The sequence below is a fragment of the Salvelinus sp. IW2-2015 genome, linkage group LG9 (genome assembly GCF_002910315.2).
Source record: "Salvelinus sp. IW2-2015 linkage group LG9, ASM291031v2, whole genome shotgun sequence".
In the NCBI taxonomy this organism is placed as follows: domain Eukaryota; kingdom Metazoa; phylum Chordata; class Actinopteri; order Salmoniformes; family Salmonidae; genus Salvelinus; species Salvelinus sp. IW2-2015.
The window spans coordinates 8,117,983-8,138,369 of NC_036849.1; the positions used below are offsets into that span (position 1 = coordinate 8,117,983).

Consider the following 20,387-nt stretch of genomic DNA (forward strand, 5'->3'; position numbering starts at 1 on the left):
CGGGTTGTGCCAGCTCTGCTCTCCAGACCTCCAGTGCGCCTCCTCGGCCCAGTATATCCTGCGCCGGCTCTACGCACAGTGTCTCCGGTGCGCTCTCGCAGCCCAGTGCGTCCTGTGCCAACGCCCCGCGGTAGCCGGGCTAGGGTGAGCATCCAGCCGGGAGGGGTTGTGCCAGCTCTGCTCTCCAGACCTCCAGTGCATCTCCACGGCCCAGTGATGATCCATGGCACGAAGCCTCCAGTGATGATCCATGGCACGAAGCCTCCAGTGATGATCCATGGCACGAAGCCTCCAGTGATGAGTCATGGCATGAAGCCTCCAACGACGGCCTCCAGTCCAGAGCCTCCAGCAACGGTCTCCAGTCCGTAGCCTCCAAAGACGGTCCCCAGTCCAGAGCCTCCAACGACGGTCTCCAGTCCGGAGCCTCCAATAATGGCCGCCAGTCCGACCTCCAACGACGGCCTCCAAGTCCAGAGCCTCCAGCAACGGTCTCCAGTCCGTAGCCTCCAAAGACGGTCCCCAGTCCAGAGCCTCCAACGACGGTCTCCAGTCCGGAGCCTCCAATAATGGCCGCCAGTCCGGAGCCTCCAGCGACGGTCTCCAGTCCGGAGTCTCTCAGCGACGGTCTCCAGTCCGGAGCCTCCAGCGACGGCCTCCAGTCCGGAGCCTCCAGCGACGTCCCAGTCCGGGCCCGCAACGAGGTCCCCAGTCCGGAGTCTCCAACGACGGTCTCCAGTCCGGGGCACCCAACGAGGGTCCCCAGTCCGGGACCGTAACGAGGGTCCCCAGTCCGGGCCCGCAGCGAGGGTCTCCAGTCCGGAGTCTCCAGCGACGGTCTCCAGTCCCGGGCCCGCAACGAGGGTCCCCAGTCCGGGCCGCAACGAGGGTTCCAGTCCGGGCCCGCAGCGAGGGTCTCCAGTCCGGGGCCCGCAACGAGGGTCCCCAGTCCGGGGTCGGTGACGAGTCCCCGCACCAGAGGCGCCACCAAAGTGGGGTGAGCCAGAGGTGAGCAGGTCTACGTCCCGCACCAGAACACCCACCGCGGATAGATGCCCACCCAGACCCTCCCCTATAGGTTCAGGTTTTGCGGCCGGAGTCCGCAACTTTGGGGGGGAGGGGTACTGTCACGCCCTGACCTTAGAGAGCCTTTTTATGTCTCTATTTGGTTTGGTCAGGGTGTGATTTGGGTGGGCATTCTATGTTCTTTATTTCTAGGTTTTGTATTTCTTTGTTTCTGGCCGAGTGTGGTTCCCAATCAAAGGCAGCTGTCTATCGTTGTCTCTGATTGGGGATCATACTTAGGCAGCCCTTTTCCCTCCTTCTGTGTGGGATCTTGTTCTTTGTTTGTGTGCAGGTAGTTTGCACATCGAAGCTGTTCGGTCGTTGTTATTCTTTATTGTTTTGTCCTTTCTAAGTTTCACTTCGTTATTAAATTATGTGGTACTCAAAGAACGCTGCGCCTTGGTCTCTTTCGACGACGACACCCGTTACAACCCCTCTGGTATGACAGCAACCCATGCTTTGTTTTTTGTTTACCTGCCCCCTATTTCAAATGCATTTGTTTCACAAATCCAATGCAAGTCAATGGAAACTACATGAGCATTTTCACCCTTCATGTCCAAATCATCGTAAAGTATCTAAAAATGTATTGTGTAACTCAATTATGTTCCTTTTAGATGATTTGGATGTGAAGCGTAACAATGCTAATACATTTCTGAACGGAAAAAAAGAATCCCCAAAATCATTGAGAAGACATTACATAGGATGAAGAAACAATACTCAAAGCCACAGCTCCATACTACTTGTCAAACATAGAGAACTGATACTGTATACTCATTGTTGGGGTGGGATTGGCGTGGGGAGTGAGCGGTCCGTGGATGGCTTTTGACCACTTCTTTGGACTTACTCACTGTTAGAAAAAAGTTGTAAGGTACTATAATTATTGAAAATTACATGAATCCTATAAATTCAAATTATATTTCAACAAAATAATGCTTCCGGAATGCTTATCTTATCTGTTTCTAACTATAGAAACGATTTCAGAACAATTTGAGACGGTGGGTGTCATGGCTTGCTGAAATGACATGGAACAACAATCAGTGGAAATTGTCCCCCGACAACAACCATGAACAGTGGCATCGTGCACTAAAACAAATTGACGTGGCACTGAAGGCCAAATTCTAAATATGTGCCTTAATTCTGTCTGTGTAGGCCTAAACATGTTCAATGTTTAACTTAAAGTGTGATTAAATTATATTTAAGGTTTATTTTGAATTGTAAACATTTTCAGCTAAAAGCTGAATTGCAGCAGTCATAGGCCTATGTAAGTAAGCAAATAAATACAAAAATATGAGATGTTGTATACAATACTACAGTTAAGCAGCATTAAGCAGTCTCACACAGTAAGGCATAGGGCGGTTGTGACTGGATCGGGTAGATCTGCCACTGACATGGCCTCTCGTCTGAGGCAGCCATTTGTTGTAATCCTGGGAATTGGAAAGCTTCTGGGTAAAAGGATCTGCAGAGCTGGGTGCAGAGGGACTCCAAGGACTGCAAAAATGTAGGTGGCTACATAAGTAATTATCTTATCAAACATTCTTCATCCAAGTATTGGTCATATTTAATTAGTTTTCATATCAGTTCTTTGTGGCTTTGGAGTTGAGAGCATGTGCACGTGTAGTGTTCTGTGTGGAACTGTGTATGTGTTGGAACCCTGGATTCAAATGGCATTCCTTTAAACAAGATTGCACTCCAATCAGCGGGGGACTCCCACTTCAAAATGTCACCAAGTAAATCCCAGCACGGGGCCTTCTCTCTATAACAACATCCTTAAGGAATGCTTTACTAGGAATATCTACAGAGCCACAGCTCCTTTGTGAGTGAGGTTGGCCAGGGGTTACTGCTACAAGCACGTAGCACGTATGACATTCAGTTAAAAGAGTGACAGATAGAACCCAGACAGACAGACGAATGGACGGATGGACAGACAGGTTGGGTAGGCTACCCAGCATTTCCACAGAGTAGGAATCCATTTACTCCAGGTCTGTAACATGTAACAAGTTACTGCTACTTCAGAAGCTAGTATGACATTCAGTTAAGAGAATGACAGACATGTGTTGTAAGGTAGTAGGCTGCTTGGCATTTTCATGTTGGAATCCATTTACTCCAGGTCTGTAACATGTAACAAGTTACTGCTACTTCAGAAGCTAGTATGACATTCAGTTAAGAGAATGACAGACAGGTGTTGTAAGGTAGTAGGCTGCGCGGCATTTTCATGTTGGAATCCATTTACTCCAGGTCTAAGTCTGTAACATGTTGTTGGAATTGTACCAGCAGACCGAGCTTGGGCAGCTCATCTGGTTGGGTTTTTACCTCCTGCTCTCGCACTAAACTGAATAATCAATCGCAATTTCACAGAGAGTCCCTTGATCATCTAGGAGGGCCCTGCAGGTGCCTGTGGTCAGAGCCAAGGAGCCGGGGACAATCAGAGGAGAAAATGATTGGGGCTTAATATCTGTAAGTTACTCCACCAGGTCAACGTTATGGCATGGAGACGTATTATTCAAAGCGTCAGTTACAAATCTGGCCCAGTTGGAGAGAAGGAAAGAGGAACATGAAGACAGAGCGAAAGAAGTAGAAGCCGCAGTAGCAGACTGCCGACCGAGGAAAATTTGAAATAGATTTGCCCAGTTGTAGACTACTGGTCCGTTCCACCAATTCAGTGCCTTTTGAGATGTCTACCTTGGTGAAAAAAACTTTGATTTCACCTCATTTTAACATTCTGTCATAAAGAGAACATGTTCAACTTACTAAAAAACACTAGAAGAGCAAAAGGAAAATGTATAACCCAAATAAGTGCTAGCAATTCATTATTTGCTTTTCCTTTTGCTTTTCTAGTACTTATCCCCTGCAAGTGAACCTGTGGTTGTTCTGGAATACATGAAGAGTTCCTGCTACTTCTTTTTAACGACTATTCCCATCTCAAGAGGTTAAATAAAAATGACTGTAGTAAATGCCTATTAAGTGCAAATAAAGTAACACAGTTGACCATAACAGGGTTGACGATTTTATCTTAAATTAGCCATAAATCTCCTTGTAACAGGGGAAATTGAAGTTGTTCTGTGCAACATGGAGGGGCAATGAATTAAATGCAAGATTGTTCTATTTTTTATTTAATTTGCCTTAATCTATGGGTAACAGGGATGACATGTTATGCTCGACCCACTCAGTTTTCCACCACAAAACACCAGGAAAAAAACAAAAGGAGTAGAACCAGCTCACCTGCTTTTACACTATGATTTGACTATTAGATGTTCAATGCGTCTTTTGAAAAAAATATTTCAATATTTATATTTTCACTATACTGAAAAGAAGGTTCAGTTCACATAACAGGGTTGACCATAAAATGAATCACTTATCACATGAAATAAATAATCAACTTTAGAAATGACTTTGTCAAAGCAACAAAATAACTTAGCTTTACAATTATGGTGAAAACTTTTTGGGGTTAAGTGGGTTAAAATCATCCTGTAAGTCACCGAGGGTGTACAGAGAGACATGTCAAAAGGCTAAATTTGAGCACTTCAGCAAATTCTTTATTCAGATTTTTTTTTTAATGGATTTATTGAATTCTACATGTGGTCCATATTAAAGGGCACTTTATTGAATATAACAGGTGCACAATTTCTACTTAAAATATCAAAGGGACGCAAAAGGCACTACTACAGTCCGGCGAGATGCAGGTGAGGTGTGTAGGTACACAGTGGTAGATTGTGAGAGGGCGCGTTGGAAGAGAGCAGAGCACCTTAACTAAAACAGCAGATGGGAATCAGCATGCTCAACATCTGTCTGGAAGAATAGACACTAAACGCAGGTCTCTTCTCTGCTGCGGACAGACATTAAAAGATAGCCGTGCGCTGTGCCTGTGCTCTGTTCGCAATTCCCTTGTCACCTGCGACTATTTAAAGTCGTGACTTTGGTGTGCAAACAAAGGCATTAAGTATTGTAAGTCAAGCCGCTGCTCAGTGATTGTGATGAATACAGAGAATGGTTATTTCCCAAAGGAAACCAGTAGGGAGAACAGAACAGTCATGCTCTTACAAATAGATAAAGGACAAGAGAAAGAGAGAGAGAGAGAAAGAGAGAGAGAGAGAGAGAGAGCGAGAGAGGGAGCGAGAGAGAGAGGCGAGAGAGAGGGGAGCGGAGAGAGAGGGAGAGAGCGAGAGAGGGAGCGAGAGGAGACAGAGGGAGAGAGAGGGAGAGAGAGAGAGCGAGAGGAGAGGGAGAGAGAGAGGAGAGAGAGAGAGAGAGAGAGAGAGAGAGAGAGAGAGAGAGAGAGAGAGAGAGAGAGAGAGAGAGAGAGAGAGAGAGAGAGAGAGAGAGAGAGAGGGAGGGAGCGAGCGGGAGAGAGAGAGAGAGAGCGAGAGAGACCTTGTATTTAAACAATCGTACTTGGTAATTGAACTGTGCTCAAGGACAGGCACCTGAAAAAGCTGCCCTGTCAGCAGACCTGTAGTGATTGCATCCCCTCCAGTATAGGGAAGTGAGGTGGGAGAGAGTGGATATTGCACAGCCATTCTCTTAAAATACACAACACAATTTCTGTGTGCCTGCCTGTGCCTTGTCATTGAATTTTCAGGGAGCAATAACAGGGTATGAGCTATATTGGTGGACTACTTACTGTATGTGTATAAGAATAGCTATGTTGGATAAATATCACTGAGTTCATTAATAAAGGTGTTATAGTATTAGGCATAGATAAGCAGAGAGAATAGTGCTTAATAGTCCATGGGCCAGTTGGAAAATGTGTCCACTTTATTTTGGCAACCATGCCTATGCCCACATAGGATGACAATGCCCTAATCCACAGGGCACGAGTGGTCGCTGAATGGTTTGATGAGCATGAAAACGATGTAAACCATCTGCCATGGCCGTCTCAGTCACCAGATCTCAACCCAAATGAACACTTATGGGAGATTCTGGAGCAGCGCCTGAGCGTTTTCAACCACCATCAACCGAGTGATGGAATTTCTCGTGAAAGAATGGTGTCGGTTCCCTCCAATCGAGTTCCAGACACTTGTAGAATCTACGCCAAGATGCATTGAATCTGTTCTGGCTCGTGGTGGCTCAACACCTTATTAAGACACTTTATGTTGGTGTTTCCTTCATTTTGGCAGTTACCTGTATTTGTTTTAGGGAAATTGGTCATACTGGGAAAGAATGCAAGTCCAAGAGATTGAATCTGGTAACGTATTGGTTTTATAGTTGTCACCTATAATAGTCTGCTGTATAGCAATACTCAGCATGCTAAGATGAAAGGTGTTCTCTGTCATTTATAGAGTTGTCCCAGCAAGTTAACACAAAGATTTAGGTAAAGACAAATTATCTCTTTTAATCGTAAAGGTGATTAAAAGCTCTTCTGTACCTGACATCATGATCTTAAAAGTGCACACTAACCTTCAACCCTCTAAGTTATTTAATGAAATATTGTATGCTACCTCATTTTGTAGCCATAAGTTCAGTGAATGGTTGGCAAATTTAATACAAATTATGCAATTGGTAATTAGAAAAAATTCATCCTTTTAACAACTGGACTAATGCTGGTCCCCTCGACAACCCTCAACAGCCACTAAACAATACATTTTTCAGTAGGCCCTATACTACAATATACAAATAGTGTAACTGTGCACCATCTATAAAGGCTGTCAACCTAAGGCTTTAATACTTCACCAGCTTTGTAAGTTGATGCCCTCATCATTAGGCGGTTTGTTATAATGTTATGTTGGAATGCAGTGTATTTAACAATACGGCATAATCTTGTATATCATTATTATATAATGTTTGAAAATAAAATAGAGAAATTAGGGATGCAAATACCGATCAAAAACAGATATATAAATAGTGTTTTAGGGAACAACAAAAACATTTTTTGCTAATATTTTACAAAGACTATATATTTTGCAAACCTGGCTAAATTAGTTGTGTTATCTGCATAACTATAGTAATTTTTGTATTATCATTAGGCATATTCCACATTTTATTTGAAGAATTGTGGCAATGTCAGACCAATCCAATTAAAACCAATGGAGCTGGTTGGCAGCCATATTGGAAAATGTGTACCCTGTAGTTAAATCAGCAATACCTATGCATCATTGTTTAGACCTTTACTAGCTTTATGTAAAATTTGGGACACTCAATATGAAGGAATTTTGCCGGAATGGCCGATTAATTAGGGACGATTTCAAGTTTTCATAACAAAATCGGTATTTTTGGACACCGATTTGGCCGATTTTAGTATTATTATTATTTTTTTTACACCTTTATTTAACTAGGCAAGTCAGTTAAGAACACATTCTTATTTTCAATGACGGCCTAGGAACGGTGGGTTAACTGCCTTGTTCAGGGGCAGAACGACCTTGTCAGCTCGGGGATTCAATCTTGCAACCTTACAGTTAACTAGTCCAACGCTCTAACCACCTGCCTCTCATTGCACTCCACGAGGAGCCTGCCTGTTACGCGAATGCAGTAAGAAGCCAAGGTAAGTTGCTAGCTAGCATTAAACTTATCTTATAAAAACAATCAATCAATCATAATCACTAGTTTACTACACATGGTTAATGATATTACTAGTTTATCGAGCGTGTCCTGCATTGCATATAATCAATGCGGTGCGCATTCGCGAAAAAGGACTGTCGTTGCTCCAACATGTACCTAACCATAAACATCAATGCCTTTTTTAAAACCAATACACAAGTATATATTTTTAAACCTGCATATTTAGCTAAAGGAAATCCAGGTTAGCAGGCAATATTAACCAGGTGAAATTGTGTTACTTCTCTTGCGTTCATTGCACGAAGAGTCAGGGTATATAAAACAGTTTGGGCCGCCTGGCTCGTTGCGAACCAATTTGCCAGAATTTTACGTAATTATGACATAACATTGAAGCTTGTGTAATGTAACAGGAATATTTAGACTTATGGATGCCACCCGTTAGATAAAATACGGAACGGTTCCGTATTTCACTGAAAGAATAAACGTTTTGTTTTCGAGATTATAGTTTCTGGATTCGACCATATTAATGACCTAAGGCTTGTATTTCTGTGTGTTATTATGTTATAATTAAGTCTATGATTTGATAGAGCAGTCTGACTGAGCGATGGTAGGCACCAGCAGGCTCGTAAGCATTCATTCAAACTGCTGTTTATGACTTCAAGCCTATCAACTCCCGAGATTAGGCTAGTGTAACCGATGTGAAATGGCTAGCTAGTTAGCGGGGTGCACGCTAATAGCGTTTCAAACGTCACTCGCTCTGAGACTTGGAGTAGTTGTTCCCCTTGCTCTGCATGGGTAACGCTGCTTCGAGGGTGGCTGTTGTCGATGTGTTCTTGGTTCGAGCCCAGGTAGGAGCGAGGAGAGGGACGGAAGCTATACTTTTACACTGGCAATACTAGAGTGCCTATAAGAACATCCAATAGTCAAAGGTATATGAAATACAAATCGTATAGAGAGAAATAGTCCAATAAGTCCTATAATAACTACAACCTAAAACATCTTACCTGGGAATATTGAAGACTCATGTTAAAAGGAACCACCAGATTTCATATGTTCTCATGTTCTGAGCAAGGAACTTAAACGTTAGCTTTCTTACATGGCACATATTGCACTTTTACTTTCTTCTCCAACACTTTGTTTTTGCATTATTTAAACCAAATTGAACATGTTTCATTATTTATTTGAGGCTAAATTGATTTTATTGATGTATTATATTGAGTTAAAATAAGTGTTCATTCAGTATTGTTGTAATTGTCATTATTACAAATACATTTTTAAAAATCGGCCGATTAATCGGTATCGGCTTTTTTTGGTCCTCCAATAATCGGTATCGGAGTTGAAAAATCATAATCGGTCGACCTCTACCTCATACACATGGTTCTGGGCTTAAAAAGAGAAGACACCTGTACCGTGTCAGATATAGAGATGGAATGTATTACATTTTGAGTTTGCATTCCAATATTACACTTTCTATACATCACAGAAGACAAAAACCGCTTGACATAGACACACCAGATTTTCAGGCTTTAAAAAAATATATATATATATGAATTATGAAATTATGAAAATTATTAACATTCTACCCATCAGGCCACTAGTCATTTGAATGCAGGAAAGGTTTTAATCAATAGACATCAGTGAATGCTTCTGAAACATCTTCTAAGCGTTTCAATGTAATATTTTTGAAATGGCTAAAAAATCCCGCAATTCTGACTGCTTTTTTGGAATCTTTTTTGAATCAAATCAAATCAAATTGTATTATTCACATGCGCCGAATACAACAGGTGTAGACCTTACAGTGAAATGCTTACTTACCTAACCAACAATGCAGTTTTAAAAAATACGGATAAGAATAAGAAATAAAAGTAACAAGTAATTAAAGAGCAGCAGTAAAATAACAAAAGCGAGACTACATACAGGGGGGTACTGGTACAGAGTCAATGTTTGGGGGCACCGGTTAGTTGAGGTAATATGTACATGTAGGCAGAGATATTAAAGTGACTATGCATAGAAGCTGCCCCATCAGCAGACCTATTCTGCTAATATTTACCTAAATAAATATAACTAACATACTTGGGCCATCATTTTGGGTTTTACTGATTGTAACACACAATTTAAGCCATTATTGGTGTTATTACACCAATGATTTATTCAGTTATGGCCATGCTCAATAAATTCAGTTCCTCCCCATCTAAATCAATGGCGGCCATCTTGAAAATAGGCTGCTGGAACTGAATATAGACAACATCTATGGTGACTGAATTTTGCTGAAATAAAATAACTTCCCCAATGGTTATCCTTGTACTGTGTGAAATTTGGTGCAGTTGTCATCTCGGGTACCATGTGATAACAGAGCACATCACAATAATAATGTCCATTCTGGCTCGATATACCCCAAAATTCTTACACGTATGACCTTTGACCCCCCCAAGGTGGGCCCCTAGAGATGTAATTATCATTCCAATTGTTTCATACCTTAATATGTGTTATATTATGAAGTTAATAACATACCAAATTGCCTAAGTTTGAGAAGATTGCTCCTTTATAATACAAAATGAAATGTCATAACCTCAATCCTGTTGGCCGAACTAACCGCATAGGGATCATAACATATAATGCAGTGCTAACCACATTTAGCTACCTCTGATACGTGGGTATCATACCAAAATATAACCCACAGACATAAACCTTAATGAAAATCATCATTAGACTTTGCCACCCCAAAGTGGAAAAATATGTGAAATTTAGCCTGCTGGCCCATGGGCACTATAACAGGTGTTTTTCTATGAGCCCAACACTACCACTTAAAGTACACATGACACAGTCTAAAGATGATACAAATGCCAGCCAGTCAGTCAGCCAGCCACGCCTGAAAACTACACAGCAAAAAAAAACAAAAAAACGTACGATCAAGCAGTGTGTGCTGAGCAGCATCATGAAGTGAGTAATAAAACACATCTCTCTCTGTAGACAAGCCTTGTTGTGCTTTAATGCAGCAGCTCCAACCCGTTGGCTGCACCGTTGTACCTTTTTACCCAGGATGCATCTTCTTTACGCATCTCTCGCTCTCTACTCTGACCTTCACAGTAACCATGCAGTTACACACACACACAGAGGAAAGAGGGAGAACAGCAGTAATCAACAGTGCCGGGGACCATACGTGTGCAGCCAGAAAGAGAGACACACACCAGAAAGCAGAAATCAATCCTAATTGTGATAAATAAACAGAGTTATACACCTCTGTTCTCTAACTATTCAATATCCAATCGATAGGATTGGATAGTGTGTTCTCTGTACCATGGTTTTACAGCAACACACCCTATCTAGTGCACCATCGCCATCGTTATGAAAACAACCAATAAGGAGGGCTGTGGCTGTGATGTGAAAGGGATATATTTTTAATAAGGTCCAAACATTGTTTTCTGATAATAACGCATTAGTCTTCCTTTCTGGCATGACTGTTTCCTTGAACATTTGCTTTGGTACAACGCTCTCCCACACAAAAAAAGGCAATTTCATCTAACATGTTTCTACTATTTCAGTTGACATGAAAATGGTTTAAAAGATGAGTAGAAACATGTTTTACAATAAACCTATATGTACATTGCTGCCTGGTTCAAGTCGTGTCTGACAAGTGAAAATTACAGTAAGGCCTACCTCTATCATTGTAAACAATAATTATGTACTGAAACAATTTCATTTCTTTGTGTGTTCTTACAAATATTGACATTGAAAGGCAGAGGGTAAAATAATGCAATGTTTTAATATTTGAGACCACTAGCAAAAAATGCTCCCTCTGTTATTCCATCAAAATAAAAGTAAAATGTGGCATCATTTTCAACTAAACATAGCCGAATGCTTTGCCTACAGCAACTACACCATCACATTGCTCCCCTCTCCATTCTCCAGACTATAGCAATCATAGTTATACTCATTCTTAATTATGTTTTATAAATCTTCTGAAGTGAACAGAATAGGAAATAGGACAATTTAGCACTTTTGTTTGCCCAAAGGGAGGGAAATGGTTTGTGAAAGAATGCCAACTTTGCGGTTAGTTACTCTGTTGTGTGTGAACTCAAGCCAACACCGTCTCTCTCTCTCTCTCTCTCTCTCTCTCTCTCTCTCTCTCTCTCTCGTCTCTCTCTTCTCTCTCTCCTCTCGTCTCTCTGTCTCTCCTTCCTCTCGTCCCTCTCTCCCCCTCTCCTCTCTCCTCTCTCTTCTCTCTCTCTCTCTCTTTCTCTCTCTCTCTCTCTCTCTCTCTCTCTTCTCTCTCTCTCTCTCTCTTACAGCCTGAATCTCTCTCCTCTCTCTCTCTCTCTCTCTCTCTTCTCTTTAAATTTCACACACTTAATCCAGCCAGCAGAGTTGTTTGCCCTAGTCAGTCATCAGGATGGCATTAGTCAGATTACACCACCTTGAGGACAGCAACAACTATAAACAGCCCCCCCCCCCACTCTGGCAAACATCAGGATGCTATTAAGAGGGGCATTAAATTAAATATATTCACCTAGTCCTTCAATCAGAATTCTCAGACCCAAGTGTTATTAAGTTCAACTCTCAAGTGGAGCAGAATAACAGATCAGAGTCTGATTTACTTCTGCAGACTGGCAATAGGAGACAGGTGATAAAGAAAGCACTCATGCACAGGCTATGAAGTTTCCCCCCTCAAAATTAATTCCATCTTCAAGATTCCTATCTCTCAGATATAGCCCAGAATGGCACACAAATATGCTCCTGCCAGAGAGATTACTAGAGACTGACTTAGCATAAACATTCCCTGCTGCTGCTGGCTGGATGCTGCTGCTGCAATTGTAAATGTACTGAATGAAATGGTGAATTAGTGAAATAGCAGGGTGCACTCAGACCAGGAAGTTAGTAAATGTTTAATTAGGGTTATTAACAATATGTGTATAGAATAATAGTAATTCATAATAGCAAGTAGGCCTATTGACAATAATGGTCCATGTCAAGTCTTCGCTATATTTTCTTTTCCTCACAAACCCATAACAATGTACCTGATTAAGCTTATAGTTCTTGAATGACAGCTAACCTTCTTTTCCTTTTAGAGAAGAATTTACAGCAATGTATCATTACAATGCAGCACAATCATCTGTTAGATACAATGTGTCCTAACAAGTTACACCCCAGTAAACATTGATACATTGTAACCCCTTGGTTCAATTCAATAAAAGCACTCGCAGTGTATTCAATAACACACAAGCGCCTTCACAAAGTATTCACACCCCTTTACTTTTTCCACATTTTGTTGTGTTACAGCCTGAATTTAAAGTTGATACAATTGAGATTTTGTGTCACTGGCATACATAATGTCAAAGTGAAATAATGTACCAAAAAAAAGTCAAATAACTTACAAAGGAAAAGCTGAAATGTCTTGAGTCTATAACTATTTTTTTTAAAGAATGGCTGTGATAGGAGAAAACTGAGGATGGATCAACAACATTGTAGTTACTCCACAGTACTAACCTAAATGACAGTGAAAAGATGGAAGCCTGTAAATAATAACAATATTCCGAAACATGCATCCTGTTTGCAATAAGGCACTAAAGTGAAAAACATTTAAACATTTAGCTAAGAAATTAACTTTAAATCCGGAATACAAAGTGTTATGTTTGTGGCAAATCCAACACAACACATCACTGAGTACCACTCATCATATTTTCAAGCATGGTGGTGGCTGGATCATGTTATGGGTAACTTGTCATCGGCAAGGACTAGGGAGTTTTTTAGGATGAAAATAAACGGAATATAGCTAAGCACAGGCAAAATTCTAGAGGAGAACCTGGTTCAATCTGCTTTCCAATAGACACTGGGAGACAAATTCCCTTTTCAGCAGGACAATAACCTAAAACACAAGTCCAAATATACACTGGGGTTGCTAACCAAGACGACGTTGAATGTTCCTGAGTGGCCTAGTTACAGTTTTGACTTAAATCGGCTTGAAAATCTATGGCAAGACTTGAAAATGGCTGTCTAACAATGATCAACAACCAACTTGATAGAACTTCAAGAATTTTTAAAAGAATAATGTGCAAATATTGTACAACCCAGGTGTGCAAAGCTCTTAGAGACTTACCTAGAAAGACTCACAGCTGTAATCGCTGCCAAAGGTGATTCTAACATGTATTGACTCAGCGGTGTGAATACTTATGTAAATGAGATATTTCAGTATTTCATTTTCAATAAATTTGCTTAAATGCATGTTTTCACTTTGTCATTAACAGGATATTGTGTGTAGATGGGTGAATGTTTTATTTATTTAATCCATTTTATATTCAGGCTGTAACACAACAAAATGTGGAATAAGTCAGGGGGATGAATACTTTCGGAATGGATTAAAACTGTCTGCTATGACATTGTCAGTGTTTGTAATAAACTCAGATCCTAAAGCTTATTTCTAACTTGTTCGATGTAGTGGTGGTGGTGGGGGGGGGGGGGCATAAGGACGTAGCTATAGCATAATTAATGTTTATATTATTTGTGAAAATACAACTCATTGCTGCCTTCAAGAGCCACTTTAAACTCCAGATATTAACATACCATAATTCATTTCAATCTAATCACCTGCTTGTTTTTCAAAACATGCAAATGGGCTATAATACAATTTGACTGTCGCAGCCACAGTGTTGTCCTTAACTACAAGTCTACTACAACCATTACCAGAGGGTGATTTCTGATCTGACAATACAGAGTAATCCATGTGCTACATGTAAAGTTCCTCAACAGCTGGTTGCTGGTGTATGCTAATTTCGCTCTCACATAAGCTTCAGACTGACTGAGGTTCCGCTGCAAAACAGCATGCAGAGAATCACCACTACCGCACACAGCCTGGCCTAGCAAGCAGCTTTTCCATCTACACAGAAACAAACAGCGGCATTGTCATCGATGAATGAATATGTTTACGACAGTTAACAACCTTGCTTAGCACATAAACAATGCGAAAGTGCCTGCATTGCTGGCCAGCACTAGCTGTTCTGTAGTAGCCTATAACATACGCCTTCTCAGTCTATACCTGTTACCCGAACGCCAAGGTCCCCAATTATCAGATGCACTCCTGCTGAAAAGGGCAACATCGAAACTTCTGACATCTCCACTCAAAATTGCATAGCATCTAGTCATAAGCGTCAACGTTTTCATATAGAAAAAGAACAATCCAAGCGTTACCGTTCTCTTCTTGTAGGGTCTTGCTGAATGCTAGGTTTGGTGGGCGCCATCTTCCTGCAATTATTTGATTTCTTACTTTTTTTTCTTCAGATTTATTTTGACATAAAGCCGTGCCGTCTGACAGCAATGCGTCATGTAGACTAGGTGTATTTAAACAAAGCCATAGCGCTGATGTGGACCAGCCGTGCCCCTGTCTCCGTGTATTGGCGTTCATGAGCGTGAAAAACGGAGCAAAAAAAACCGAGATCGAGCTCCAAAGGCATGCCAAGAAAAGTGAGTGGAAACCGGGGGATGCTTCTCAAATCCAGCTGCTCTCCTGATATATGGAGCTCGGGTTGTAACAGTGGAATTGCTACACTATAAACGGGAACATCGTAGCCTATCTTTACATTTTTCCGCAAGAGCCTCTTGTCTTCGTTGCTTCGTAAAGGATTTTTCTGAGTCTGTTTGTCTGTGCATTTTACAGCTTTTCCTGGCTCGCTCTATGTGAAAAGGGACACATCTTCTCTCCAGCCGGCGCAACAACGCCACTCAGTTGTAGTTGGAAACAGTTATTTTTTTTTTGCGTTATACAGGTTGCAATACGCAAATTCCCTTGGAATTGCTTTTTGTTCTGCAATTGGAAGTATCTATACATTTTTGCATTATGACGTTTTCTCACTAAATGAACTGTTTCTGATCATCTTAATAGTTTTGCAGATATTGGACGTGACTATATATCACTAACAACATCAATATTCATAATTGAAATAAAAATATATCCACCTACATACGGTTGTATCTCTGTTTTAAGTAGGCCTATTATTTCATTTGTCTGGCTGTGATTAACTTTTGTAGTCTGATCTAAAAAGCAAGCTATTTTAGTGTAATATAACATAGCATATGAATCACCCATGCATTAGCCTAATTGTTAAAGCATTTGCATTTAAATGAATTATCATTCGAGTGTCACATCAGATAAACAAGAATGATGGAGTTGAAAACTAGTCTTCAATCAATGACTGGTCAAGGTCACTGACCGGTCATATGCTCTAAATAATTGTGCAACTTTATTTGTTTGTTTGTAAAATGGGTTTACCAGATGCCAAATACAAACTTCAGGAAGGTAATATTCTGATTTAGGGTAAAAGGCCTAGAATAAACCCAAAACGTCCTGATGTAGCATTGCAAATGCAGACAAAGTGTGGATTTTAATTGTGTTAACTTTTTCTTGTTTTGTTATATACTTTTATAGTTTTTTAAAGTTTTTTTTAAACTCTCTGCTCTTTCAGATTTCATCTGTAATACAGCTAACCACACCAAAATGGTTGTTTTGAAAATATAGCCTACAAAAGTTATTTTATTATATTGGCTAAAATATGATCAAAGAAATGTAATTGCTTTAGAAAAAGTGCCATGGATTATTATTCTCAGCCAATTTCTTTAAACATTTATATTTGAACAGGTTAGCATGTCCCTGTTTGCCATTCAAATGTTCTCTTTCGGACAGCTGATGTGGCCTGTAGCTATAGGCTAATCTATAGGCCTATTTGTTTTACTTGAAACAATATAAGCTGCCCAACATGTTTAATAAAATATAATGAGTCATTCTAAAATACTTGTGATTTTAACTGTGGGTTGCAAAAGCTTTTAATCATGAATACATTCGTTTCTAATTCAGGCCTGTAATGTCAATGTGGTAACTTTTGCCAGCCATTAAGTCTCTGTATTTACACTCTGTTGTTGTTTTGGTATGTTCTGAGAAACTAGCATAGGCCTATATAACATATACCTACCTTAATTATCTTTGATAGGCGTTATAGCCCTTCACGATCAAGTAGCATGTAAAGCATTCAGTGTAGACTAAATATTACCCTAATTATTGATTGTAAAATAGTCTATTGAATGATCGCTCAGAATATGGGCATTTTCATGATCATTCGCTTAAATGTCTCATGGGTAGCCTAATTTAAGTCTTTCAGAATAAGTTGATTGTCTAGCCAAGTGTTGTTTTATGCATCACATTGAACATGCAAATTCATGTAAAGTGACTTACTACATTTGCAGGTTGTAGCCAATTGAACTATTGTTGTTATCCATGTGGCCTATATTGCATAGGCTAAATGGCATAATGTGAAACTTGATAATGCCATATGTTATAAACGTGGTAGGCCTGTCCATGACCATTAAACAACCCAAACTGTTCAGTGACTTATAACATATCCATAAGCCTATTATTGTGCCCGTGTCTGAATTAAATAATTTGTGAAATAAAACAATACAAAACACATTTCCCCAGTGGTCAGGTCAACATACCTTTGTTGATAGGACGTGATCCCCTGGACGTTCTGCGGGTTCCCGTTAGTGGTACCGGGGATTCTCCCCACCGCAGGACCTGATGGCATTCCCCCGGCTCCTCCACCTGCCGCCGTCACCTGAACGCTGAAATCCGGGAAGATCCTGATCATCCCTGCTCTGGTAGATTGAACACGCACTGAGTCTATGAAGATTTTTCAAAGAATATCAGCAGTCTTCCCTCCAGCCGAACAAGTCACACCACAATCCCATGAGTGATGGTTACCAGCTCATCGGCCATTCTATGTCTGGATTTCTCTCTGTATCAGCGACGAGACAACTGCAGCTTTCAGGAGGTTAGCAATGACATTGATGCCGGTGGTGTGAGGGGCAGGAAACGCGTCCTCTACGCAGGGGTGTGTAGGTTGGAGACCGTGGAAAGATAAATGAATATTGTTATTTATCTTTATCTAGATATAATGACAAAATGTTGATGATGTTTTGCCAAATAGGCTACTGCAACTATCACGCGTAATTCTAGCGTAAAATGTTGAAAAGTCAAGCCTTATATTTCTGATCTATTCAGAAATTAGATGTATCCATTCAGTTTAGCATCTCCTATATGTAAAAGTGAAACATTGATTAGAGTTATTGATATCTGGTGATCTAGAAGTTGAAATATAAGAAGTGACAGCCGGTCAGGAAGTTTTAGGCTACCTACAAAGTTAACAGGAGAACAAACTGACAGGCGCTTCTTCGGGAACCGAAGCTCACCAATAAAAATCTCACCAATAAGATTATTTTGAATTTAGTGAAGTTTTATCTCTGTAAGATAATCAAATAAAATACTGGTTGTTAAGATATTAGAAAAAGAAAGGGCTTAAAGCCACAATCGCGGACCTGTTTCCATTCTCGGTGCGCACAGCATCTTTTTCCAAAATTCCAATCCAATTGTTATTATTACGAACAAAACAATGCAAGTTAACGTTTTGACATGGATTACGTTTTAGACTTACACCATAGACACAACAAAAGTTAGCAATAGTTCGCTGACCAAATCGTTAAACCTAGATTAGAATGAGAGGATTGCAAAAAATTATATCTTATGCCCTACCACTATTGTTGGCACACTCGTCACTTCCAAAGTGGACCGATGCTATTTGTAAGGATGCCGAGATGTGATGATAGGCCAGTATGCAAAAAAAATCGCTCAAAAAAACTTCCAAATAACGCTGACGCGTTCAGTTTTTCTCCAACAATTGAAGTGTGATGTTTTCTTATCTTTCTTTGAAGGACTGAACCCCTCTCTCCTCTTGACTGACTGGTGCTCTATCTATCTGTATGTGCTGTTGTTTTTGTGAGGTGTCTCCGGTACAGGTTTCCTCAACTTGCTATGCCCTAATGTGCATCGGATAATTTGTAAATAAGCGTGTTGCTGTCTGTGTGAATTTTCCCATAGACTGTGTTGTTGTGTGATCTGGTAGTGTGCAGCAATGCCATTCCTAGCGCGTGTGAGCTGATGAACTTGGCCTCAGCAGCTGCTGATGCCTCGCGCAAGCGATGCCTGAGCGCGCCGCCCCATTCCAGCCAATCAAAGACCATGACAGGAACGCGCAAAGGATGCTGCAGCAGCGGTAACCCATTGCAGCCCGGGAGACGGGTAAATTCGATTCCATTGAAACTATAACCATTCATTACGCGGGTAAAGCACAAATGAACATACCATCAAGCCATTTCACACCAAGACAGTGCAAGTGTTTGACATATACAGTACAGCCAGTACAAACTAGATACAATTAGACAAAGAACAGGTAAAACAGATGAAGAGTAGTACTTCATAATTTTATATAGACAAGTTGCCTATGAAAACATCTTCACTTTATTTTTAAGATTTTACATTTAAGCCTATATGTTTGCTTGAACTTAATGCTTGCAGAGGACACCAACTCAAATTTCCATAACACATGATACATTCTATAGCATAATGTCCTCCCCTCAGAAGTGCAGAAGCTTATGCATAGTTAATAAACATATGTATACCGTGTTAATCAGGGACAGGCCACTACCCCGACTCCTGAGGATCAATTCCCCCCCCCCAAAATGTATCCACGTTTTAGGATCTCAGTCAGGGTCTCAACTTTCTATTGATAGTTAGAATAGTAGAATACACATGTTGCAAATTTCTGGTGGTACATCAGCAGTTTTTCTCTTGTTATGTCAGTCACTGACAGTCACTCAATTAGCCCATGTCAGCAAAAACATTTTAGATTGTTAAATTAGTCTAGCGGCCAGCTATTTAAACTTGTAGTAATCATGGTCGAATTACCGACCGGGGCCCCCACTGATTTTGATAGTCACTCTCACTCAAATATCATATTAAAAACTGCAAACATTTCTCTCCACCCTATTGCAAAATGTTTAGAATTGCAGGAAATTAGCTGTTAAAATTTTAATATTTTCACTATGCCCCATGGCAAAATGTGTAGAATTGCAGGAAATGAACTCAAAAACTTAAATAGATTTCTCTCCGCTGTCAAGAGGGGGGGGGGGGGCTGCTTAAATGTTTTTCTTACATGGTGGTGGAGGCCCCCCAACTAAATGTCACTTAGGGCCCCCAAAAGGCTAGAGCCGGCTCTGACTGCATGTGTGGGTATGGATGTGGGTATGCAGACCCGTGAGCCACTGCGGCCCCTCATGATAAGTTCAGATTTTCTGTGGCCCCCACCCAAAGTTGCCTAATGAAGGTTTTGCAAAAACAATTCTAATCTTTAAAGTAGGAGCATTCTGTCCTTTTTACACATATACATGTTTGGTCTATAAAATGACACCTTTAGATAATGAAAGTTGAAGAGAAGAACTACATTGCAGACTCTTATGCAATTAAATGATCCTCTAAACATAAACCAATCCAGAGGATTAGACACCAATAAAAAAACAATCAAAGCTCTTCACCTGAGACTTAAAATTGGATCGCTTCTCTAACCATGTCTAATAAAACTGCTCTAAGAATGAGGTCCAGAAAATGGCTAGCCTCCTTTTGCTGTATTTTCCCTGTAATGAAATCAAATGAATTGCACTGGAGGCTTTAAACCGACATTGCAGGCTCCTGATACAATTAGATGAACAGTCTCTGCTGCTGTTTACCTGCTCAGTTATTTGGAGGGCTCTGTATTGCATTTATTTGTCTACAGTTCTTTGCTAAAGTACATGAGACAGATTGGGGGCAGCTGCAACTGCTCCTCTTCTCCCACATGACATTTCAGGTATAGTGGTTCTCTCTCTCTCTCTCCTCTCTCTTTCCTTCCACCATTCTCTTTCTCGCTCTTAGAAAATAATGATAATCAATGGTATGTTGTATACAACTAGGGCCAGGCACTTCA

At 40.7% G+C, this 20,387-nt stretch overlaps 1 protein-coding gene across 1 annotated transcript in view; it reads right to left on the reverse strand.

Moving 5' to 3' along the window:
- LOC111968986 (neuronal PAS domain-containing protein 3-like) overlaps nt 1-18,504 on the reverse strand; it is a 160,797-nt gene extending 142,293 nt beyond the window's left edge. The window contains exon 1 of the mRNA XM_070445274.1: nt 17,029-18,504. Coding sequence (XP_070301375.1) covers nt 17,029-17,180 — 152 coding nt within the window. The 5' untranslated portion in view covers nt 17,181-18,504. The remainder of the gene's footprint in view (nt 1-17,028) is intronic.
- Between the last annotated feature and the right edge of the window lie 1,883 nt (nt 18,505-20,387).